This window comes from Eleutherodactylus coqui, chromosome 3, assembly GCF_035609145.1.
Source record: "Eleutherodactylus coqui strain aEleCoq1 chromosome 3, aEleCoq1.hap1, whole genome shotgun sequence".
NCBI classification, from domain to species: Eukaryota; Metazoa; Chordata; class Amphibia; order Anura; family Eleutherodactylidae; genus Eleutherodactylus; species Eleutherodactylus coqui.
Window position 1 is genome coordinate 132,146,321 of NC_089839.1, and position 26,754 is coordinate 132,173,074.

General features: G+C 43.5%; 1 protein-coding gene across 3 annotated transcripts in view; it reads left to right on the plus strand.

Annotated features, from left to right (window-relative positions):
- Window positions 1-26,754, plus strand: part of ZDHHC14 (zinc finger DHHC-type palmitoyltransferase 14) — a 119,882-nt gene that overhangs the window by 53,415 nt on the left and 39,713 nt on the right. For all 3 annotated transcript variants that reach the window (XM_066596088.1, XM_066596086.1, XM_066596087.1), the window contains exon 5: window positions 15,264-15,401. In XM_066596088.1, the coding sequence (XP_066452185.1) occupies window positions 15,264-15,401 (138 nt within the window). The remainder of the gene's footprint in view (window positions 1-15,263; window positions 15,402-26,754) is intronic.

The following is a 26,754-nucleotide window of genomic DNA, read 5'->3' on the forward strand; positions in this document are numbered from 1 at the left end:
CATGAAATTCATAAAAGTGGTTTCAGTCTTGTCAGTGTGTGGCTGTGGAAAGAGTATTCGTCTGCAGTGAAATATAGTGCTGGACAATGAGTTATTACATTTTCCACAGTGTTTGTCATAAACAATAGTTGTTGTACATGTTAATACAAATGGAAACACAAGTAAAACATCACAACTTTGGAAAAGAAGCTCTCTATCTGGTCTGGGAAAAAAAAGGAATTGGACTGCAGCTGCTGACTTTTCTGGTGGAGGGATCCATGCAAGTGATGAGGCTCAGTTCTTTACCCTGAACAGACCACGGCAGGCAGCGATGACCCTAGATCTTCTCCTGTGGACAGCAAGGCCCAAGTTCTAGTTCTAATCAACTAGTTCACTACCACGTATGATCTTCGGTAGAATAGGGTCTCTCTCCTATCCATGATTTTTTGCTGTGCTGCCTCAATCGGCTTTTTATCACAACTGGTTGGTAATATTGAATGACTTTTTAATGCATGAAGAAGTTACTTTTTAGGTGAATAGAGCTTTAGGAGTCCAAAAGTGCTTTTGTCAGTTTTTTTTGCTTTATGAATTTTATCTCCAGTGCTTTTACCAGGGTTTTTTCACCTGCAATGTGATACATCTGGAGAAAAGTCACCATAGAAAACAATGGTTCGCCCATTCTGGGGCTTCAAGAATATTGAGTAAAATAACTGTTCTGATAACAAATAATTTATTTCCCTGGTTTCAGAATCCCTTTCTTTAAAAAAAAATTCACCACGCAAAATATCCAGATTTGTTTGCAAAATAACGTCGTAGGGATAACGCGAGATCATAACAGATCTCACGCTATCTGGCAGCGGGAGCCTGCTGTCAGTAATAGCCGGCCTCCCGCTGCAACAGCGGGGTGCATCAGAGATGCGCCCCCCGCTGTTAACCCCTTCCCTGCCGCGATCTAAGATCGCAGCAGGGAAAGGGTTCACAGACGGAGCGCGCTCCCTCTGTGAGTTCAGATGACTCTCGCGATGTTATCGCAGAGAGCCCGGCTGGTTGCCATGGCAACAGAACGCCAGATACCGGCGTCCTGTATTGCCAGTGTCAGTGATCGCTGTAATATGCGATAAGGCATTGCAGGAGAGAAGTCCTGCAATGCCTGATCGTAGCCATCATCAGTGCTACGGTGCAAGTTCCTCAGAGGGACACACTATAAAAAATAAAAAAAAATTGATCAAAATAATGTACAAAAAAAAGAAATGTTACAAAAAAACCCTTTTTTAATGCTTTTTCTCATATTAGCATAAAAAAAATGTAAAGGAAACAAATATTTGGTATCATTGTGTCCGTAAAAACGCGTACAATAAATTGAACATGCTTTTTATCCTGCACGGTAAAAAGCGTTAAAAAGCTAAACTGAGGCAAAATGCTAGTTTTTAGCATTTTGCCTACCAAAAAACACTAGTGATCAAAAAAAAGTATATACCCCAAAATGGTACCAATAAAAACTACAGCTCGTCTCGCAAAAAAATAAGTCCTCAGAGTTCCGCCCATGGATAAATAAGTTATAGGACTTTAAAATGCGGCGATTTAGAGAAAATTCCAAAAAAGGGTTTTTGTTGCAGTAAAGTGGTAAAACCTAAAAAAAATAAGAATTTTGGTATCGTATAGACCCGCAGAAAAAAAATGTATTGTCATTTATGTTGCATAATTAACGCTTTTAAAAAAAACTTCAAAAATCTATGGCAGAATTGATGTGTTTTCTCTCCCTGTGATCTAAAAAGATAATAGTTTTACAATATAGTCTATGTATCCAAACAAGACACTGATAAAAACTGCAGTTTGTCTTGCAAAAAAGAAAAAAAAGCCCTTATACGGCCGCGTCAACCGAAAAAATAAAGTTATGGCTTTTGAAAAATGGAGATGAAAATCTACCAAAAATCGTTTGGTCCTCAACACCAAAATAGGCCATGTCCTTAAGGCGTTAAAGAGAACGTTGTCAATGCAAGCAAATATTCTATGCTTTTCATATTTTGCTGATCCCAAGTCTCATCAGTTTTTACTTTTAAAACATTAAAAATGTTTTTTCTATTTCATCCATCCTGAGAGCACTACTGGAGTTTGCCCTTTGACCTTTCTGGGACAGGAAGAGGAGTTTAAGAGGCCGCCACCCTCACTTCTCCAGTGTTCTTCCTGTCCGACGGAAATAAAGGAGAGCTCCTGACCGGAGCACCGAAAGTCTTGTAGCTGATCGCGTGCACAAAGAAAGAATCTAGGGTTTCTTGCCAATTGCAGTAATTTCCCCATACTGGATGTAGAGATCCCTGGTGATCCCATGGCCCGCGCACATACTTCGGTACCTGTGCGGTCTGTGGCAGTCCTAGTCATCCTGGATTTAGACTGCAATCACCAAAAAGAGCTATGAATAGCATTAAGGGCTCATGTCCACGGGGAAAATAGGATTTAGGATCCGCAGCGGATTTCCTGCATGCGGATCCGCACCCCATAGGGATGCATTGACCACCCGCGGGTACATAAATACCCGCGGATCGTCAATAAAAGTGATTTTAAAAAAAATGGAGCATGAAAAAATCTGGACCATGCTCCATTTTCATGCGGGTCTCCCGCGGGGACGGCTCCCGCGGGCTTCTATTGAAGCCTATGGAAGCCGTCCGGATCCGCGGGAGACCTAAAATAGGAATTTAAAGCATTTACTCACCCGCAGCGGACCGCGAAGCTCTTCTCTTCCTCACGGCCGCATCTCCCTTGCTTCGGCTCGGCGGATGTGCCCGGCGCATGCGCGCGGCACGTCGACGTGCCGCCGGCGTCAGGAATTCATCCGCCGGCCGAAAATGAAGATCCGGCCGTGAGGAAGAGCAGAGCTTCGTCGCCCGCGCCGGATAGGTAAATTCTTTTAAATTGCTATTTTCGGCGCTCATGTCCGCGGGGCAGGAGGGACCCGCTGCAGATTCTCCATGGAGAATCTGCAGCGGATCTGATTTTCCCCGTGGACATGAGGCCTAAGGGTGAATTTTGAAAATCCACCAAACGTGAGCAGTCCACCTGGACAAACGCATAGTATGTGTACTGATCTCTCTCCTGTTTTTACAGGATGAAGTTTGTAAGGCTAAGGTAGCGGGGAGAAAATGCAAGAAATGTGACATATGTGCAAGAAAGCTGGAGGACAGCTATAAAAAAAAAAAACACAAACTTTGTGCTGCATGCACACCAAAAATAGTGAGAGCATTCCTCCTTCATGCGACACCTCTGTACTATAGTTAGAGAAGAGGTGCAAGCCATGAGGGTAGATCGATCCCCAAACTGGCCCCTCCAAGCCACTTAAAAGACCTTTAACCATGAGTATAGTTTCATCTAAATCTGAGTGGCCAGATGGTGTATTATCGGATAGTGATTATTTAGAAGACTTCACTCCACTCATTGTAGAAGAAGACAGAAAATATTACTTTTCTAATACTGATTTAGAGGAATTCGAGCTGTTCGCAGCAAATGGATATTCAAGAAGTCCAGGAGCCCAGTTCGATTCAGCATGACATGTTTGGGGACTTGGATCTAGACCTAGAACTGCCTTTCCTATAAATTAAACACTGAAGAAGCTTGTAACAGATGAGTGGGAAAAGGTCGAGAACAGGTTAACTCTCTCAAAAGTTGAAAGGGCAGAAAAGCATATGGAGTAAAATACCTAAAGTGCATTCACCTGTGGCTAAACAACCAGAAATACCTCTCTTCCATTTGAGGACTCATCTCAACTATGGGATCTTATGGACAAAAAAAGCAGATCTATCACTTAAGAGGTCGTGGGAAGCCATATCTACCCTGATAGATGCTAATATTGCAGCCACATCCGTTTCTGGCTCACAAGACTGGAGGACAGTCTAAAACATAGAACCTCTAGGGAAGAGAGATGCAAGGGTATCCTTTTACTTTTTCTTGGCGGATGCATCCGTAGAATCCTTTAGGATTGCTGCAAGAAATGTAAGTTTGAAAAGTGCCTCCAGTAAGGGATTATGGCTGAAAGCATGGAGAGCGGATACGATGTCTAAAAACTGTCCATGCAACATCCCCTTTCGGGGGGGATATTAATTTGTTACTGAATAAAATCCTGGAAAAAGCTAGGGAAGGGACTACCCAGAGAGTTTGGGCCAAGAGACACTCTTCCCTTATACAGACCTAGCTACCCACAGAGACGGACCATAGGAAAAGGAAAATTGGGCAGATAGACTTATCCTAAGGGAAGGAAAGGTAAAACCCTTCCATTACCATTCCCGCTCCAAATATCCTCTGAAGTCAAACAGCCAGTGGGAGGCAGATGGCTCCTATACTATGGGAAATGGACACTTTCTGATAATGCATGGGTACTGCGAATAATCCAGCAGGCTTATAGGATAGAATTTTACTCACTACCACCTGGGAAATTTGGAATTACAACTAATCAGTACATAAATTTCCAGCAAAAATTACGACAAGGGGTGAAGGACCTTTTACGGATAGGTGCAATAATGCCAGTTCCTCTTTTAGTGAACAGGGAAAAGATTACTATTCAAAAATTTTTATAGTTACCAAGCTAAACGGGTCCTCCAGAATAATAATAAATCTTAAGTCTCAATAATAGGAAATTTTAAAATGGAAACCAATGAATCTACTATAGCTCTGATAAAGCAGAACAGCCTCTCATGTACCTTGGATTTAACCCCTTAGTGACGAAGCCTGTTTGCGTCTTAGTGACGGAGCCAAATTTTGGAAATCTGACATGCGTCGTTCAACGTGGCATAACTCCGTAAAGGCTTTACATATCCCAGTGATTCTGACATTGTTTTTTCGCCACATGTTGTACTTCATTTAGATTGTAAAAAGAGACCGATATTATTTGTGTATATTTATTAAAAGTACCAATATTGGAAAAATTTTGAAAAAATTATCATTTTTTCACATTTTCAACCGTAATATCTCAAATATGTCCAAACATACTGTACAAATTTTTGATAAGATATGTATTTCCATCTGTTTACTTTATTCTGAATGCACACTTGAAAAACGTTTGTTTTTTTTTAACCATTTAGAGGACGTACAAATTTAACATTACTTTTCAGCATTTTGAGGAGCACTTTGTTTTCCTGCACCAAGCCAAGTTTGCAAAGGCTCATAAGTGTCAGAATAATAGATACACCCACAAATGACCCCATTTTAAAAACTACACCCCTTAGTGTATTCACTGAGGGGGGTCATGAGTATTTTGACCCCACCAGTTTTTTTTCAGGAATTAGTTCAATTTAGGGGAGAAAAAATAAAATTTCATATTTTTGCAAATATGTCATTTTAAAGACATATTTTTTTCCTATAGAGCCCATGAAAATGAGGATTTACACACCAAAATGGATACCCCTGTTTCTCCCGTGTTCAGAAATATACCCATTGTGGCCCTAATCTTATGTCTGGATGCATAACGGGAGCCAAAATGAAAGGAGTAGTCGGTGTCTTTCAGAACATAAATTTTGCTTGAAGGCGTTTTAGGCCCCATAGCACTTTTGTAGAGCTCTTGAGTGGCCAAAACCAAAGAGAACCCCCACAAGTGACCCCATTTTGAAAACTAGACCCCTTAACGAATTTATCTAGGGGTGTACTGACCATTTTGACCCCACAGTTTTTGAATGAATTCAAGCCAAGCAAAAGGAAAAAATTGTGATTTTCGTTTTTTTGTCAATTCTGTCATTTTAAAAACAGCTTTTTTTGTACAGCACACACATGAATGAAGCCTTTCACCCCAAAATGGATACCCCTGTTTCTCCCGTGTTCAGAGACATACCCATTGTGGCCCTAATCTCATGTCTGGATGCACAATGGGGCCCAAAACGAAAGGAGTAGTCGGTGGCTTTCAGAACATAGATTTTCCTTGAAGGCGTTTTAGGCCCCATAGCACATTTGTAGAGCTCTTGAGCGGCCAAAATCAAAGAGAACCCCCACAAGTGACCCCATTTTGAAAACTAGACCCCTTAACGAATTTATCTAGGGGTGTACTGACCATTTTGACCACACAGTTTTTGAATGAATTGAAGCAAAGCAAAAGGAAAAAATTGTGATTTTCGTTTTTTTGGCAATTCTGTCGTTTTAAAAACTGCTTTTTTGGTACAGCACACACATGAATGAAGACTTGCACCCCAAAGTGGATACCCTTGTTTCTCCCGTATTCAGAGACATATCCATTGTGGCCCTAATCTTTTGTCTGGATGCACAACGGGGCCCAAAATGAAAGGAGTAGTTGGTGGCTTTCAGAACAGAAATTTAGCATAAGGGTGATTTAGGCCCCATTGCCCTCTTGTAGAGCCCTTGAGCGGCCAAAACGACAGAGAACCCCCACAAATGATCCCATTTTGAAAACTAGACCCCCTAACGAATTTATCTAGGGGTGTACTGTGTATTTTTACCCTACAATTTTTGAATAACTCTAAGCAAAGCAGTAGGAAAAAAATTACAATTTTCATTTTTTTGGCAGTTGTATCAATTTAAAAACTGGGTTTTTTTGTACAGCACACATAGGAATGAAGACTTTCACCCCAAAATGGATACCCCTGTTTGTCCCGTGTTCCGAACCATACCCCTTGTGACCCTAATCTACTTAAAGGACGCATGGCTAGGCTTATAATGGAAGGAGCACCCGTTGGATTTTAGGGTACAACGGAATAAATTCCAGGCCCCATTGCCCACTTGTAGAGCCATTGAGCGTCCAAAACTATAAAGAACCCCCACAAATATCCCCATTTTAAAAACTAGACCCCTTAACGAATTCATCTAGGGGTGTACTGCGTATTTTGACCCCACAGTATTTGACTAAATTCCAGCAAAGCAGAAGGAAAAAATTACGATTTTCATTTTTTTGGCAATTTTGTCAATTTAAAAACTTTTTTTTTTGTACAGTGTACATAGGAATGAAGACGTTCACCCCCAAATGGATACCCCCGTTTGTCCCGTGTTCAAAAACATACCCATTGTGGCCCTAATCTACTTACAGGACACATGGCTAGGTCTATAATGCAGGGAACACCCGTTGGATTGCAGGGCACAACTGAATACATTCCAGGCCCCATTGCTCATTTGTACGGAATAAAAATTGACTTCCTAAAATCCCCCCCTCCACGCCCTTTTCGGCGTTCCCCAAATCTTAGATAAAAGTAATAATGTGAACTGTGTAGTATTTCCAAAGACGGGTAATTATGGAGGCTGGTTGGGATGGGCACATAGGGCAATAAAATCTGGTATCCCCCCTCCTCTCATGCTTTTTGGGGGTCATTTTTTGACCTCAGCGGCGGGGATGGGGTGTAAAAAGTGGCACTCTGTGAGTCTCCGTAAGCTCGCTGAGGTGCGGCGGTCTCACACAGAAGGCGCTCAACAAGCTGCTCCTGGAACTGCAGGAAGGCGAGCGTTCCCGGGGCTTCTTGTAAACTGCGTATTACAGGTAGCGGTCTGAATAACGCCAGGCTCACATGGCCGTAGGTGGAATCCGCTTGCGGAGGCCCGCAGCGGATCCCAGCTGTGAGCCCGGCTGTGACCCTGCGTACGGCCGCGTAATGTACTGCGCATAACTGCGTACTTACACGTGCGGTCATGCGCAGTACACTTTTTTTTGTTGTTTGTATTTCCCGCACCGTCGCTTAGCGATGACGCAGGTACCCGCAGCCCGTTTACAACGTAGTTGCATATGGGCTGCGGGTATATCCGCGACCATGGAGCACAATGGGCTCTATGTTGCGGATATCCGCGGTAAAATAGAACCTGCTGCGTTCTCTTTTCTGCGAGTGGATTACGCAATTCCGACCTGCTAATGTGAGCGGAATTGTGCAATCCAATGCGATTGATCTGCGTATTACCGCGGATCAGACGCATGCGGAATCCGTAATTCGTATCCGGTCATGTGAGACCGGCCAAAGGTAGATCGCTACCATTTTTTCACGTGTCCGGGGACCGCTCAACGAGGCCACCCGTCATTGCTCCAGGCTCTCGGCGACCAACGGTCAAGGAGATATTAAGTTTCCTGGGATCCTCGACTCCTGCGCATGTGTCCGGTGTTTTGCCGGCGGTCGCATGCGCAGAATACGGGAAAGTTCACGGAAGAAGATTGCGTCGGGGTGCAAATATGGAGGCCTCTGGTAAAAAGTTTTATCTCCTCTCACCGATCGCATCGGTGAGGGGAGATGAACCTTCCCCTTTTTTTAACTTTTACGTGATCGCCATTATTCTTTGGATAATGGCGAACACGTGATCAGGAACCGCTCACCGCGGCCCTCCGTGAAATCTCCAGGCTCTCGGCTAAGTTTTGTAGCCAGGAGCAGGGAGATTTTAAAAAACCACGGCTTTTGCGCATGCGCCTGCTACATTGGCGACGGGCGCGTGCGCAGAAGCTGGGGTGAGGTCCGCGGCTAAATCCGCAGGTCTTAGGTACGTCATTTCATCCTCCCTCACGGATATGATCCGTGGGGGGAGATGAAACGCAAGCTTTTTTTAACTTTTTAAAACTTTTTAAAACTTTTTTTTTTTACTTTTTGCACTATTTTTTTTTTTACCTTTTACCCCTTTTTTATTTTTATTTTTTTACTTTTTGCACTTTTTTTTTACTTTACATGATCACTGTCATCCATTGGATGACAGTGATCATGTCCCCAGTGACATCCCTCTGCTCTTGGCTACACATGGCAGCCAGGAGCAGAGCAATTTTGAATTCTCCGGGGCTCGAGCCCCTCTGTGCACGCGCAGACGGGGATTTCGGGTCCCGGGACATCGCAGAGGACCGGGGGTGAGCATCTTCACCTCCCCTCATGGATCCGATCCATGAGGGGAGGTGAAACTTTACTTTTGTTTTACTTTTTCAACTTTTTCGCGATCACCGCTATCGCAATGGATAGCGGTGATCGCGGGCCCGGGGACCGCCCACAGTGGTCCCCGGTAACACCTCCTGGTTCCCGGCTACCTTCAGGAGCCGGGAGCCAGGAGATTAAATTTGCCGGGGACACCCGGGCTTCTGCACGTGCGCGTGACGACATCGGCTGGCGCGCATGCGCAGAAGGCCGCCGGCGGGTCCGGGAGGACCAGATCTCCGGGGGACACCGCCGACAAGCCGTGTGAGTATTTTCAGCTGCCGTGATGGATCCGATCCATCATAGCAGCTGAATTACTACTTTTTTACACTGTTCTATTTACTTTTTTGCGATCGGCGCTTTTCATTTTATAGCGCCGATCGCAATGCCGGGGGGGGACTGCCCGCATCCTGGGATGACAGCTCCATGCTGTCGGCTACCTGCGGGCACCGACAGCATGAAGCTGTCACGTCCTCAGGCCAGTGGGCATCAATCCAAAGAGGATGCATAAAACTACGTCCTCTAGGATTAAGGCCCACTTTCTGAGGACGTAGTTTCCCGATGGGGCGGTCGTTAAGGGGTTAAAGGATGCATACTACCATATACCAGTCCATCAGACTTACCAAAAATACATTAGGTTTGCTCTTCAAATGGACACGGACCTTCACCATTTTCAATTTGTGTGTCTGCCTTTTGGTCTGGCATCTGCCCTGCATTTATTTTCCAGAATACTGATAGAGCCAATAGCTCACATCAGGGGTTAATATTGTCCCATACCTGGATGATCTGTTAATTATTGCAGATGATAAACCTACCATGTCAACTGATCTGACCCAGATGATAGAACTTTTGTCAGGTCTGGGGTGGATAATAAATTACAAAAAATCAAGTCCAACCCCGGACACTAAAAAAAGTATTCCTTAGGGTACTGTTGGATACAGGTTCAGGCTCATCATCCCTTCCGCAGGAAAAAAAGAGGCAGATGATGGAGTTGGTTAAGAGATTAAAAAAGACCTTTAGAGAAGCAATGCAAATTCTGGGGAAAATGCGGCATGCATAACTATGGTGCCATGGGCTATTGCATTTTTTAGGCCCCTCCAAAGGGAGGCTCTGTCCAAGTGGGACAGAAGACTGATATCCCTAGATAAAAATATTAAGTTATCCCCACTAAGAGGTCATTTACCTGGTATTCAATAACTTGAGCAAGGAAATACGGTGGCGTGAGGATCCTTTTGGTTTTTATAACCACCGATGCAAGTAAATCAGGTTGGGGGGCTCAAATAGGAGCCGCCTCTCATTCGTTCCTAGTCTTCTAGCTATAGAGAACTTAGAGGAGTCTGGGAAGTCCTGATGAGCGCAACGAAATTAAAGGGAAGCATGTCTGAATATGTTCTCATATGACTGTTTCCTTTGTTTATCATCAGGGAGAGACCAGGCATCGACACTTATAGAAGCTGACAAAGACCATTTTTTCCTGGGCAGATGACCATCTTCAGTCCATAACAGCAGTCCATCTGAGATTTCAAAACGTGATAGCAGACTATTTCAGCAGGCAACAACTCGACCCGGGGATGTGATCCCTCCAACACTGAGATGTTTAACCAGCTAGTAGCCCAGTGGGGGGAAAACAGAGTTTTTCCAGGAGGCAAACAGATCTATGAATTGCCACAAGTTTTTTTTTCCCCTGCATCCAGCAGGACAACCCAAAGGGTTGGATGCATTAGCTCAAAAATGGGAAATGTCACTGGCTTATGCTTTTCCTCCTCTACCTCTGATAGCTTGGGATCTTCAAAAAAAAAATCAGAGACAGCGGAATAAATGTCCTTATTTATTGCTTTACAGTGGCGCGAAAGGCCTTGTAATCCTTAGATTCTGGGTCTAGCAGTTCAGACCTTGATTCCTCTACCATCCAGAGAGGATCTGCTCATGCAGGACCCACTAAACTGTCCCAACATTCGCCAATTACAACTGGTGGCCTGGTTTCTGAGGGGCAGAGATTAAGAAATTGGGGCAGTTGTGGATACTCTGATGGCTAGTACGAAAAAGGTGACCTCTAAAATTTATGCCACAGTGGTTTAAAAATTTCCTAGTACTTAAAGCAAAATGGGTTTTGATCCAAATTATAATGAAATACTAGAGTTTCTACAAAAGGGACTAGGAAAAGGACTGAGTCCTAGAAATCTAAGTACAAGTGGCAGCTCTTAGTGCCTTTTTTTTTTTTACACGCACTGTGTAGAACGTAAGCGGGTTAAAAGTTGTTTTTTTTTTTGTTTTTGTTTTTTTTTTTTATAAAGGGGCTGAAAGGAAAAAACGTTCATCAGGAAAATAGTCCCTGCTTGGGACCTAAATACAGTCCTAGATAGTATTTGTAAAACCCCTTTTGAACCTATTAATGAAATAACACTATAAAAAAAATCTAACAATCAAGACTTTTGATCCTAAAATTGTATTGTATTTTCATAGAGAGCAGGAGATTGTTACCCTCCTGTCAAAACTTTAAAAACAGTAAGGAGGAAATGTTACACAACCTGGATGTTTGACGAACTGTGATGAGAGATTTATATACTTTTTTTTAATTCTATTTCGGGGCCAAAACAAGGGTAAGGTGGCCACCAAAGTTCCCATCACTAGGTGGATCAAGATCTGCAGCAGAGAGGCTTAATGTATTTAAGAATTTGAGTCCCCCAGAGGGGATTAAAGCCCATTCATCTAGGGCTCTTGTGTCTTCACCGGCTGAGAGGCCTGAATGCTCGAGGGAGCAGATATGTAGAGCGGCCACATGGACTAGTCTCCACATTTTTTTCTAAACCTTATCGTTTAGACTTGGGCCTCGTTCATACGTGCGGCAGTCGCACGATTTTGGCGTGTTGCTACAATGGGTTATTTCGCACGTGTGTTTTGTAGCATGCAACAACGCGACACAAAAACCTCACAGGTCCGGAGATATGCCCGCGACTTGTGAGGTTTTGTAGCCCATATTTCCCTTTGGAGGCTTCCTCTGTTGCATCGCACGAAAACACGATTTTCGTGTGGTGCGATGTAACTTTGACAGTAGGAAATCCTACTGTCAGCTCTAATCTAAGCCCTGGCTGCAGGCAAAAATAAAAAATACACATATATCACCTTAGAAGCTCTGTCAGCCTGGCTGCATCTTCTCTCCGGGTCCCGACACTGTTTCTCTGCATCGTCTTCTGGCCAGGAATTGAAAACTCCCTGCCTCCTGGAAGTTCTGGCTGTGACTGCTTAAGCGTCAGCCAATCACAGTCAGCGCTTCCAGGAGACAGGGATTTTTCAATCCCCGTCCAAAAAAGGCCACCCGTTGCGGGGGCTGAGAAGCTTCGGCTGATTTTTTGGGGTAGGGCTTGTATTTCAAGCCTCACCCCGAAAATCCTTGCATGCGCTACAAAATCGCGGTATTGCCACGAGAAGACACAGCGATATCACACGGACATGCGATAATTCTGTGATTTTTCGCGCGATGATCCCGTGTGAACAAGACCTAAGTCTGGTAAGGATACTGCTTTCGGGAGGAAAATCCTGCAGGCTGTGATCACTCCTTAAACCAGTTAATAATCTGGTATTACCTCTAGTAGTGCTATCAGGATGGGCAAAATGGAAAATACCGAATTAGTCTTACCCGCTAATTCCTTTTCCATGAGTCCAACATGACAGCGCACATTTTCCACCCACTTTGAATTATATTTTTGTGATGTAACAATATATTATGTTATAAATGATGATAAAATCATTTTGAGAAACAAAGACCGTCATGATAAGTCGAAGTCACTGGAGAAGTGTGAGGGAGGTGGCCTCTTAAACTCCTCTTCCTGTCCAAGAAAGGTCAAAGGACAACCTCCAGTAGTGCTGTCAGGATGTACTCTCTGAAAAGGAATTAGCGGGTAAGACTAATTCTGTATTTTTGTTTTAAATCAAATTCAGATTTCATTAGACTTAATGGAGCTTTCATATAGTGGTCTTTGTTGTCCCTTTTTTCGCTTCAATGAAGATTGCACAGAAATAGACTTCCAGAACAGAACCGGACGTTGGCTGGATCAGGTGTTCCAAACTGCCGCTGGTCACTCTTGTGATCTATATTGGTAAAATAATAGAATTTGAGTAAAACCTCTTTAAAGTGTAGTAGACACCCAGACTAGTAGTAATATTAGATTGCACATGTTTTTTTTGAAAGCTTTTTAGAAACGAATATAACACTATTGTCTATTTGGCACATTTTACATAGTATTTGGTAAGCCTCTAACCTTTATTATTCAGTCTGTGGTGGATAATAAATTACAAAAAATCAAGTCCAACCCCGGACACTAAAAAAAGTATTCCTTGGGGTACTGTTGGACACAGGTTCAGGCTACATTTACATGTAGTGGTTATCGCTTAAAATTCATTTTAGCAAAGAAATTTGAGCGATAATCGTTCAGTGTAAATGTGAAAAAAATCACTCCCTGTTGGTTCACTTGTCATTATCGTTGCATGTCAGTCAGCGAAAAAACGTATCGCTGGATTGCTGGCTTCTCGTTACGTGTAAACGCTCAGTGCTTGACATGGAACGTGAAGCACTGAGCGAGAAGCCCACAGTCCAGCGATTAAGTCAGTGCAAACGCTCTGCACAAGTGCGAATGTCGGCACTCGTGCAGTCGTTTTACCTGTGGGCCTGCGTAAAAGGGCCATAAGTAAAATGTAATTGAATAATTCACACTGGGGAAATATAGTTAAAGGGGTTGTTTTAAGAGTAAAAAAAAACTGCAGAAAATTTCCCTGTCCCATGTTACTGCTCTGTGGTGGTCTGTACTTGTTTACATTCTGGCAGTGATGCCTGCTGTTGTCTGATGCTACACTTATGGGTATCAGCATTCCAGCCAGTGATTACCTGCAGAGACACTCTGCCCATTCTGTCATGTTGCCGGAATATAATCAGACTAGCCGGAGCCACTAGAGCTTTAGTCCTGGTAACAGATGTGTAATGTTTTAGGTGTTACATTTTCTGGTGCTAGTTTTGTTTTTTGTATTCTTGGCCATTTAGCATAAAATGTGGCAAATGTCTCGCTAGAACCACCCTTTTATTCTTTGATCCTTGAGTACAGGATTGATTAGCCTTGATGCTACCAAATGTCTATAAAGCCTCTTACAGATCACTGACGGTGGAGCTGACGTATAAATGATGGATGAAACTAATATGGAAGCGTTTATACTGTGTTTTTCAGACTGTAAGGCTGCCTGTCCACGGGCGTTTTTGCATTGCGTTGCTATGGAAAGCGCAGCCCCACTGTCCACAAGCAGAGAATCGTAGCATGCTGCGAATTGCCGCGATTCTCCGTGGTCAGCCTATCTGTCAGGCTCACCGCGGAGATCAGTTTGGCCCCTGCTCCCCGGCGGCGGCAGCCTTAGACGCACCATAGATTTAGCCGACAAACAGGAAACACATATTTTATACTAATTAAGGCTTTCCTGGTGATCTGGAAGAGGGGGCAATGTCATGAACTTTGTCCAATGTAGTGCTTCATTTCTTGTATTCTAGGATAGGTGTACGAGGGGTTCCAGGCATCAGTTCATTCCTATAAGTGTATGTGCAGACATCGCAGAATTTTTCCACATCTATATCTGTACCAAAATCCTCTTATGACTTCATTTGATTTTCTCACGTGGTTTTCACTTACTGTATTGTAATGAATGCAATCTGTGTTAAAATCCATTGCTTTTCCACAACAAAGCATGCTACGGATTTGAAAATCTGCAGCATGACAATTTTTTTTTCTGTTCTGAGTGAATGGGGGTATGTTAAAGCCCCGTTCAATTCTACTGTATTCTATTTTGTTGCAGGATTTTTAGCATGTATTCTGCAACTCAGATTCCACAACAACTCTGCTGTGTGACCTTCCCCTTATAATTTGTGTATCCATACCTTTTATGCATGTGCACAGCTCTGCTATGCTACACAGCTGTACTATAAACACACAGTTCTGCTATGCTACACAGCTGTACTATAAATGAACAGTTCTGCTATGCTGCAGCCATCAGTTAGATTTTAATGAATTGTGAATGTAAAACCCTTTCTTGCCCAGCTGTGCTGTCTTGCTGGCGAGGTATGACTCCTCCCATGACATCAGAAAGGTCCTTAACACCAGCTTTGGTCTCTTACTGTGCTCTGCTGCACTCAGGAGGACCTGTAGAACAGGGAATTTTAGTGTAGAAGATGCAGGCACTTCTTAGCAAGATATTTTTTTCTTGCTAAAAAGTGAGTCTTCTAGTCCAAAAAATGTTCATAATTGCCACATTGTGCACAAAATGACCCTTGAGTACCTTTTAGTGCAGAACAGTCATGACCACATTGGCATTCATGCATGTTGTTTTCCAGATATTTAACATTTGATTAATTCTATGCCATATATATCTTTTTGTTTTTGCCTCTCATTTCAGAGCGCTTTGATCACCACTGTCCCTGGGTGGGAAACTGCGTGGGGAAAAGAAACTACAGATTTTTTTACATGTTCATTTTATCTCTGTCATTTCTGACAGTCTTTATATTTGCATTCGTTATCACGCACGTTATACTTCGTAAGTATGCCGGGGGAAGCCATGTTTTCCATTGGTTTAAATTTACCTTTCATCTGTTTGTTTTTTGATGAATTTTATTTATTTGCATGTGAAACCCTGCATGAACTATTGGTGCACTTGTGTAAGCAGTTGATTTTTCTAATTTTGTAGAATTCATTCCATAACTTCATCAAGCTCTCTGGAAATGATGTTCTAATTGAATTTGTAAGGAAGAGAAAGTGTTTGGATTTTGCTTGTGTAATTTGTTTCTCCTCCTGATTGGCACATTTTGTGTAGCCCCAGACTTGAGCCAGATGACCTACTTTTCTTAAAAGTACTGATGAATTTTTAATCTTTTAATGTAGTCAACACCCCCACACAAATGCCTTATGTAATGTTCATGTTTGTTTCACCCAGATTATTAAATACTTTCATTTAATAATGTATATGAAAAGATTATGTATAATATATTAACTTTACCACTACTAATAATATGCACACTAATAAACCGCTTCCAGAAGGTATTGTATCTCCTTCCTAGCTTTAGCATTGGATCCGTAGAAGCTTTTATTAGATTCTTGCTACTTGTTTCTCAAATAAATTGTATTATGTTGTGTAATGGAGACAAATTTTGCTTTTTAAGCCTCACGGCTATTTTATCTTACGGTGTATGCAATGGTAGGGTTGGTAGAAAATCTACCTAGCACATTACGCTAACTATATGTATTGCATTATATTTTCTAAGCATGTTTAAAATCCTCATTTAAGAAGTCTTCCTGCCAAGAAGTCTTCTTTCGTACAGGTTATGTTTCATTGACAAGTGAAATTGAGTGTGTTGAAGAGCAGGTGCCCTCACAATTATCTTTGGAAAATAATGGGAAAAAACATTAAAGGGCCACTCCAGTGAATATTTTTTTTGGGGGGGAGGGTTTCCATTCATTTTGTAGCTATTCCTCCAGTATATATGTGAGCTAGTTTTACTTTATCTAGTTCCCTTTGATCTGAAACTTTTGGCCTCTTTTTCCTCAGATGGTCATGTGATCTCATTTCTGACCAGCTCAGATCTACTTTGGGTTATCTGTGCAGTTTCAAGTCAATTTCTCAGTCTGTGTGATGCTGTTACATGGATCCTGACACAGAAACTGCCTAGAGGGAACACAGACACTCCTGTCAGTTACTGATGATGATCACACAGGTATAACAGAGGAGATAACTGCTCATCCTCCTGACTCCATACGCAGTTTGTTGCTTATTTCGGTGAATATAGAAGGTATTAAGCTTTCCTCTGAGCAGGCAGAAATGGTATGGCCTCTAGTTATTGCTGTGCTGATGGATCATGAGATTGATGTGAAAGCGAAACCAAAAAAATCTCACCATCTAGATGGTGACTGATAAGTATCGAGACAGGAGGCTGTACTGCATGGAAGTGACTACAGTACACAGGAGTCATCCAGAGGCAATCAGGTGGGGGGAGCACGGATGGAGAAAAAATTGTTTTGGTAGGAATAGCTCTGTAAATAGGTTCTCTTTAAATTAGGCTTCACATCTTAAAAAAAAAAAGTCACTTCTTAGAGAACTGTAGATGTGTGCTAAATGTACTGGAGACAAATATATGGTCTGTTTTAGGGGGAGCGACGCTCACTACATCGCTCTGCATGCCCTTTAAAAGTGCTTTTTTTTTTTTTCTCTCTCCAGAAGAATGGGTGGGGTGCTCTTAATGCCATACTTTAACTATGCTCCGTACTGAGATGGTCCGTTTCTCCTCCTTTTAGCTTTACACAGATGTATTTGCGTGAGCAAAATTTGCATGCGCAATATGCAGAAAATAGAATCTGTTGATTTCAATGGGGTTGTTCTCATTTTCCGTGGTGTGTGTGTGTGTGTGTGTGTGTGTGTGTGTGTGTGTGTGTGTGCAAAAAAAAATTTGTGTAATACACAAACAGATGCGCATAATATAGTGCAAAATCACAGGGAAAAGAACACCTCTGGACCTCAGGCTAAATGGCCTTTTAAACCACGGTTGGGGAAGTCTTGCACCCATGTGAACATGTGCAAAAAAGTACAGTAAAATGTACCAATATGCGGGCAAAAGTTGCCTCATTCACGGTACAAATGTGTTGCGTTGAAACGTACACAATTGTGCATACGCTCGTGCGAAACCCGCCCTAAGAAAACGGAAAACTTTAGCTGCACCCCTCCCCCCTTGTATGTGTGTTCTGGATTATTTTAGAATTGTTTTTATGGTGACACAGAAGGTTTCTGAATATTTAGGGTATGTCCCCATTTAACAGTTGTGCTGTGTATTTTTCAGGAAGGCATTTGTGCGCAGAGAATCTGCCGTATAGAGATTAGTACAACAGGAAAGAAGCCAACACAGTAATGGAAATACAGACCCTAATAATGAAAAGGCTTCATTAAGGAAACAATCAATTAAAAACACGATCGAAACAGGACAAAAACATCACTCAGAATATGGTGTATCTAAGCATACACATAGTAGACAGACCAATTAATAAAATGGGGACAGATGGTAAGAATCATATACAGGTAAAACAACTTGTAGAAAGTAGATAATTATGAAAAGCCAGTATTACACACTGTCCAAAGGTTGGAACAACCACCCCTTAGTGATGGCCAATACGCCTTTTTACTGACCTCACTAATGGGCTCTTTAAACGAGCACATACAGGCTTGGCTGACTGAAAGTCTGGCTCCTGCTCTAATGTAATGTACTTTATACAATGCTTGGTTATTGGTTGCTCTGGCTGCTGTGTGTATGCTGAGATACAGCTTATTCTTAGTGATGATCTTGGCCTGTTTAGAATCTAAGTTTTTTTTGTCCCTTTTTTAATAAAGCCTTACAGACATTTTACAGGCTATGAAGGGAATTTTTGGACTCCTAGAATTGCTCCTACTAACAAATAGCCCTCATTCCGCAGGCAAGTAAGATCCTTCTCAAAATTATACATGAAAGACTGAGATCAGTAGTTGAAGTGGCACTCCCTGATGTGCCGGCAGGATTCCGGCAAGGACGCAGCACCCGCGACCATATTGCAAACCTGTGATGGACCATGGAAAAAGCTTGAATATCTACATGTGCTTCATCAACTACACCAAGGCCTTTGACCGCGTCGACTATGACAAGCTATGGCCGGCCCTAAAAGAGCAAGGTGTATCGGCACATTTAGTTAAGCTAATATCACTTTATACCAATCAAGAAGCCACTGTGAGAACACAGTATGGGGACACATACTGGTTTGGGATCGCCAAAGGCATCCGACAGGGATGCATCCTCTCACCCTTCTTGTTTAACCTATAGACAGAAGTGATCATGCGTAAAATGGGCCTAGACTAATTGGAAATCGGGGTGAAAATAGGTGGAAGAAACATCCACAATCTCTGTTATGCAGATGACACAACTTTGCTTGTGGAAACAGAAGCTGGTCTGAAGCAGCTGATTATGTAAGATTAAAACTGAAAGTGAAAAAATGGGCCTCTAACTGAATTTAAAGACTAAATTTATGACAACTGCAAAAAAATGTCCAAATCAAAATCAACAATGAGGTCCAAGAATTCTTGTGAGAATTCATCTTCCTTGGCTCAAGAATTGACCAGCCTGGATAATCTATTCCAACGATAAACCGTACTGGGGCGAAGCGCAATACTAAACATGGACAATATCTGGAAAAGTAGGCATATCTGTATAGCAACTAAATGCAGGATAATGCAAACCGCCGGTTTCACCATAGCCATATATGGATTTAAAAGCTGGACTGCGAAAAAAGCTGATAGGAGGATTGATACATTTGAGCTGTGGTGCTGGTGAAAGCTGCTGTGTATACCCTGGGCGGCGAGAGTAACAAACAAGAGAATCATACAAGACCTGATATATCACTGGAGGGCAAGATGACCAGACTCACTTACATATTTTGGCCATGTAATGCGAGCAGAGTCGCTAGAAAAATCTATAATGCTTCGACAGATCAGTGGCAAAAGACCTGGCTGCCAAAGAACACGATGTCTGAGACTGTCAAAGCTGATACTGGCATGGATGATATGCAACTGAAAGAAGCAGTGAAAAAATGAAAAATATGGAAGGGGCTCACTTTTAAGGCCGCCTGCACACGAGCGGAAATCCCGCGGCGGGATTTCCGCCACTGAAAGCCTGCATAGGAGTGCATTACAATACGCACTCCTATGCATACGGCCGCGCGAAATGTCGCGCGGCAAACAAACCGCGGCATGTCCTATTTCTGTGCGGGGCTCGCAGAGCCTCGCACAGAAACATCACTCACCCAGCCGCCGGCTCCGGTATGCGCATGCGCCGGCTGCCCGTCAGCCGACACATGAAAGAGCCGGGGCCGCCGGGCGCGGGTGAATACGCGCTCCTCCCTGCAGGCGCTCGGGTCGGGTCCCGCGGCGAGAATTCTCGCCGCCGGATCTGACCCGCCCGTCTGCAGGCGGCCTTAGGGTCCCCGAGGGTCCTGAACGACAAAACAGCTAACAATAATAAATCTGGAATAAGATATATTACAAAGATTCATGTTTTAACATTCTACTGATTTTTATGGAAAAATAAGACATGGGTAGCAGCATACACTATCCAACCAAAAGTAATTGGACACCTGAGCAGGAATTAGAAGATGGAGTAGCGTGATTTGTCGTTCCATAAAATGTTCCTGTGTTGCTCAACTGTCCAGTGACTATACTCCTTACACCATTGTAGGCAGGCCAGTGTATCTTTGAGAGAACTCGCCAGGTATTTGCAGGATGCATGGAGGGAAATAACAGCTGAAGTGTACCAGTAAAATACCAGGAAAAAGTATGCCATGGAGAGTACCCTGTTGGGGCCAAAGGAGTCTCACGAAGTATTAACATATGGAAATACTACTTTTGGTGCTCCAATGTCAAATACACTATCGTACCAGAAGTAAATTTATTTGTAGAATATATTTGTGGTGGTTATTTGACCTTGTACTAGCAGAAAGAATTCAGTCTTATAGCCATTCCAGGATCAGAGGCATTTTGGCAATTGATCTTCACTTTTTGTGGCCCAGAATATGCTGCTTTCATTTTTTGATGTTTACCCTTCTTAAACTTAAACTCCCTTTTTAAAATTGCTTAACTTGTTAAATTTGCATCAAGTAACCTCGAGGATGAGCTCTCATGCCAATGCAGTGTATTGGCCCCTTCCTCTGGAATGGCTCACCATAAAGCACCTCCTATGTCTGTTAACTAAACTTATGAGCTTATTCCTTTTTCATACATTCTAATACCGGTAGTATGCTGCTGTGGGATGGGATCGGGCCCCGGAGGCCCTGTAGATTTCTGCCCCTGAGTAATCTTTCCAAAGCTTGTGCATAGCATGGGAAGGGAATACTGAATATACAGAAATAGTTAAATATTATACTATGAGAATGTTTTTAGTGCTGCAAACCATGCATAAAATATAAAGATTGGTGCTGGACCAATAAGGGCATCTCCTAAAGTATTGGGATCTCAACTAGTTGGAATTTCCTATATAGAATAAACATACATACAAGCCAGTTTTTACATACAATGTATGCAGGCATTTGTTGGCTTTTGAATCCTTTCTATACAAATTCCAATAACAGAATAATGGGAAAAATATGACCTTTTGAATGTTACAAACTTTTTATGCCATGGACTTTTGAATGCTTTGTAAATCTTATTTACTTTGATGTATATGTATATGTGTGTGTGTGTGTGTGTGTGTGTGTGTGTGTGTGTATAATATATATGTATGTGTGTGTGTGTGTGTGTGTGTGTGTGTATATATATATAATTATGCCGTTTTATTTTTTTCTCCCTCCTATCCACTCCTTTCTCTCTACAATTTGCACCTTTTTTTGCATTTTATTAATGTTCATATCAGTGCACCCTCCAGTATTACTGTTAGAGGGGTTTATGCCCCAAAATGTGTCTGCTGGTTTTCACTTGTAAATAAAGAAGTTGGGTTATTTCTCTCCTGATCTTCTATTTCATAATTGGAAGGCTGTGCCTTATACTAGTAGTTTTTGCTTTCCCTTCTTCCTTAAACGCTGTTGATACCTTCTAGGGGTCATTTTTTTCACTTTAAATGCATTTAGTTTGGGCTGGCAATCATTTTTTACAATGGGGTTTAATTAAAAATGTTGCACTGTATCTTCTGCAGCTTCTACATATTACGGTATATCGACACTGCAGTTTGAGTGGTTTTAGATGGGAATGTCACTCTTGTGCTTTCACAGAGGAGGGATAATCATTCAGTGAATGGAGGCAGAATACGATGCAGGTCTCTTCCAGCCTCCCGCCCACCTTCATTCACTGCAAACAGGCAGTTGTTTAAAGATGAATGACTGCCTGTTTACTGAGTGAAAGGTCACTTATCAGTCGTTCCATCTCAGTGAGCAGAAATGGAACGACTAGCGACTAAGTGACTTCTTCAGTTCCTTGTCAGGTGCAGGTTTACACGGGCCAACAGCTCATTTGAGTGATTTATTTGGGCAAAGATCGATCTATGTTGAAGTACCTTTGGGAGCTACAACCCCCTAACGATAAGTTTTCTTGTGCTGTGAGTGAAAACGCATGATTATGAAACCAATGATTTTCGATGGTTTCATACTCCTTTTCTTTGTGGGCACTCAAGCCTCGCAGCGTTAAGAAAAACCTGTGCTATTGCCCATTGTCATCAATGGGGCCAGCGGCAGCAGCGCTGGCCCCATTGAAAACATGGGGAGTACATCGCGCCCCCCTGACACAGCTGTGACAGCTATGGCGGGGAATTCCTTGATCACCGTGGGGGATGAAGGAATTCCCTGCCACAACTGTGGCAAAGGTCGGCGATGCTATCATAATGCTTTCGATGGGGCCAGCTCTGCTGCTGCCCCATTGAAAGCAATGGGTTGCAGGCAATCCCCACAGTGATTATTTTCGGAGAAGGGCTTGAAATATAAGCCCTTCCCTGAAAATCATGCATAGTTGTAAAAAAAAAAATTTACTCAGAAGAACCGTCCGGCTCTTCTCTCCGGCCCCGGCAGTTGTCTTCTTGAGGCCGGGGATTGAAAAATATCCGCCTCCGGAAAGCGCTGCCTCTGATTGGTCACAGCGCTGAGCCGTTATTGAATGACAGCTGAGCGTTGCCTGTAATTGGTCACAGCGCTCAGCCAATCACGGGCAGCGCCCAGCCCTCATTGAATTTTCATGCTTTTCATGGAAGGGCTTATATTTCAAGCCCTTCTCCGAAAATCATCGCTGTGGGGTTGCCTGCAACCCATTGCTTTCAATGGGGCAGCAGCAGCGCTGGCTCTCTCTGGACCTCTGCCACATCTGTAGCAGGGGATTCCTTCATCCCCCACGGTGATGAAGGAATTCCCTGCCACAGCTGTCATAGCTGTGTCAGGGGAGCGCAATGTACTCCCTATGTTTTCAATGGGGCCAGCGATGCTGCAGCTGGTCCTATTTGAAGCAATCCGTGATGGCACAGGTTTTTCTTAACGCTGCAAGGCTTGAGTCCACACAACGCAAATGACTAAACGACAAATTGTAATTCATTTTACTTATAGTTTGTCATTCAGTTGCTGCAGGCCTAAAAATAAAATGACGATTGGCCCATGTAAATGACTGCTTTTTTTTACTGTCAATAGAGGCTGTTGGAAGCAATCTTTGCCCCTCCCCTTCCCCCCCCCCCCCCACCTGCATCTACTGAGCAGTCCTCGCTCCTGTGTGAAGGCGCAGCAATGATTGTCACAGTCCCGTGTACAAGGAGCATCAGTCCCAATAGGAGATCTGTCAATGAGGTTGGACCGACAACTTGGTTTTTCTCCTCTTCTGCACATCCTTATCTACTAAGTTATGGTCACAGCAAAGATATACTTTGTGGTGGTAATTTAGCTGGTAAGGTGCAGGAGGGGAGAGAGGAGAAGGCAAGCAAGCAGTCATTCCAGCTTCACTAACCGATTTGAGAGGTCCCCCTCGCAGCGCTTTTTACCTAATCGCAGTACAACGCTCCAATTGTTTTCAATGGGACCAATCACATGGGCACAGACAGCCGCTCAATCGTGGCGATTTTCGAGCCGTGCATGTTCAATTCTTGGGCGTTGCAGCGGAGGTTGCGGTGCTGCTAAAAGCGCGGTACCAAGTTGTTTTTGACAGCGCTAAATGCCCTAGTTACACTACCTGAAGAGGAAAAAAAAACACAAATGCTCACCTAGCAGGCGCGTCTGGGTCCCTCCTGCTGCTTTCCGCGGTTTCGGGTTTGCTTGCAGTTTTTAGTGCCAACAGAGTATCTCTTGCTGGTAATGGTAATTGAAAACCTCACCTCCAGCAAGAGATTGCTATGATTGGCTCTTGAGCGCTAACTCAGCCAGTCAGATTTGAATGGCTGTGATTGGCTGAGCCAGCGCTCGAGAACCAATCACAGCCATTCAAATCTGACTGGCTGAGCCAGCGCTCAAGAGCCAATCAGAGCAATCTCTTGCTGGAGGCGGGAGTTTTCAACCATGTAACCAGCAAGGGATGGTCTGTCGGAGGCTGACAACTTCACCGAAGACTGCAGGAACGCCGGGGAGCAGCGGCAAGGACCCGGACGGCACCTGCTAGGTGAGTATTCCCCTTTTTCTTTTTTTCCGGCTTCCTTGGCTGCATTTTTAGCTGTGCTCAAAATGCATGCCAACGCTGCTGAAACTGCAGTAAACGCAGTGTTAACAAACGCTGCGTTTTTGCAAACGCCTGTGTGAGAGAGTCCTTAGGGCGGCTTTCTACAAGCTTATTTGTACACAAAACTGAATAGAACCCATTGATTTCAATGGGTCCGTTCTTTTTGTTTTTGCGCTTGCAAAAAAAAAAATACAACATGCTCTATTTCAGTGAGCAGTTTGCACACTATAAAGGTCCCATAGGTGTCTAAGGGGGGCGCGTAAATGCATACCCTATACCTGTGTGTTGTGCATTGCACTGTGCAATTTCACAGAAACAAACACATGTAGAACTAATTGGGTTACATAGAAAAAAGTACAGTATAATGCACAGAAACGCAGGCAAAAGCGCAATGTTCCTTGAGTTGTTGCGCATATGCCCACATGACGCCGCCCATGTCCACGGGCAAAATGTGATTTAAAATCCGCAGCGGATCTCCCGCGCGCGGATCCGCACCCCATAGGGATGCATTGACCACCCGCGGGTAGATAAATACCCGCGGATCGTCAATAAAAGGCATTTAAAAAAAAATGGAGCATGAAAAAATCTGGACCATGCTCCATTTTCATGCGGGTCTCCCGCGGGGACGGCTCCCGCGGGCTTCTATTGAAGCCTATGGAAGCCGTCCGGATCCGCGGGAGACCTAAAATAGGAATTAAAAGCATTTACTCACCCGCAGCGGGCCGCGAAGCTCTGCTCTTCCTCACGGCCGCATCTCCCTTGCTTCGGCTCGGCGGATGTGCCCGGCGCATGCGCGCGGCACGTCGACGACGTGCCGGCGACATGCCGCCGGCGTCAGGAATTCATCCGCCGGCCGAAAATGAAGATCCGGCCGTGAGGAACAGCTGACCTTCGCCGCCCGCTACGGAAAGGTAAATGCTTTTAAATTTCTATTTTCAGCCCTCATGTCCGCGGGGCAGGAGGGACCCGCTGCAGATTCTCCATGTAGAATCTGCAGCGGATCTGATTTTCCCCGTGGACATGAGGCCTAAGACTGCATTTTCTGTATATAGTAATAAGTGGTAGGTGCGGAGGATAAGCTCCAAAAAATTTTTTCATTTTTAAATTAACCTTCATTGGAAAAATGAATATCAGCCAAAAGTACATACATAGTTTTAAAGGGAAGCGGTCAGGTCCCCTAAGCTGCCTGGGCTGCAGACAGCAGTTTATAGTGACGGACATGCTGATTTCAGCGGCCTGTCACTAATACTGATCGGTTTAGTGATTTTGCAAATCTTACTTTTGAAAGTTTGCAGTACTGGACAGGAGTGTTGAATGAAGCTCATGTATATTCATATATGCCTCTTCACGCCATCCCCCGCCCTCCAGATGCTGATTGCACCCTGGGCACAGGAAACTGTCAATCAGCATCTTGAGGGAGGAGGAGGGTAGGAAGAGTGGGCATATATGAATATACATGAGCTTCATTCAATGCTCCCGTCCAGTACTGCAAACCTTCAAAACTGATCAGTATAAGTGACATTGCTTGTCTGTCATTATACCCTGTAGCCCAGGCAGCTTAGGGAAATGGACAGATGTCTTTTAAGTGAAAAATGACCCCCAAATGTGTCCACATCCTTTAAAGGAGAATTAAACTTGCGCATGAATGATGAAAGTCAACGGCAGGTAATCCCTCCCTCCACTCAGTTATTCTCCAGGATTTATTTTCACATTCTTGTACAAATTCTGCAGAGAACATAGGAATTTCCTGATCTATTTTTCATCGGGTGAGTTGATGGCTTAATGAGGTTGTCCCACTTCTAGCTTTCTTGCTGAAGGAAGTAGACAACACTGTACATTGGACAGTGGCCCAGTTGGTACTGCGGGTTGAGTCCTTCTGAAGTAAATGGGACTCGGCCTGCAGTACAAACCTGGGCCACTGCTCAATGTACAGAGCTGTCTGCTTCCTACAGGAACACCGCAGAAGTGGGACAACCCCTTTACAATTTAATTGTCATTTATTTTTTCTTGTAAGGAGGAGGCAATTTTTCAGCCTTTTTATTTAGTATACTTAGTTAACTGACCGAGGACATTATTTAACGAAGGAAGATCTGACATTGGCTGCATGATTTACTAGGGATAGTGAGAGCGGAGGATGGACGCTCTACTATTCCTGCAGTGCTATTCCAGGCATGATACTGTGCACACCTGATGACTATTGCACCCAGTGACTGAAAAGTCTCACAATCCGTGCAGCAGGTCATGGCCGTGAGCGTGCATTGTGATTCCAGCAACTTCTTAAAGGGACGGCTTCTCTTCACACAACGCCAGGAGCTTTAGAAGGCCATCAGAAGGGGGAAATAAAATGAATTGTGATATATTAGCTATAATTAAATGAGTAGTCCGGTGATTCAAAGTGAGTGCATCAAAAGGTGATAACGTAATTTTCCACTATAATACTATAACAAGTTTTACAAAGCGGGAGACATACATCTTTACCTGCTCCCCACCCCGCTTAGTTGTCTATTGCTACCGTTCAGGCATGCTCAGTGCCTTCAAATTCTGTATGTGCACTTGTCAGTAACTGGCAGTGAGACATTGTGCGAAAAGTAGTTTTTGCCCTCCCGGTCACCATTTTAAATAACAATGTTGAAATCTGAACCTGTCTAAAACGCAGCAGTGGCACAGGTCGGAAAAAAAATATTAGCGTTCAGCTTAATAATTTTAGATGTTTGGA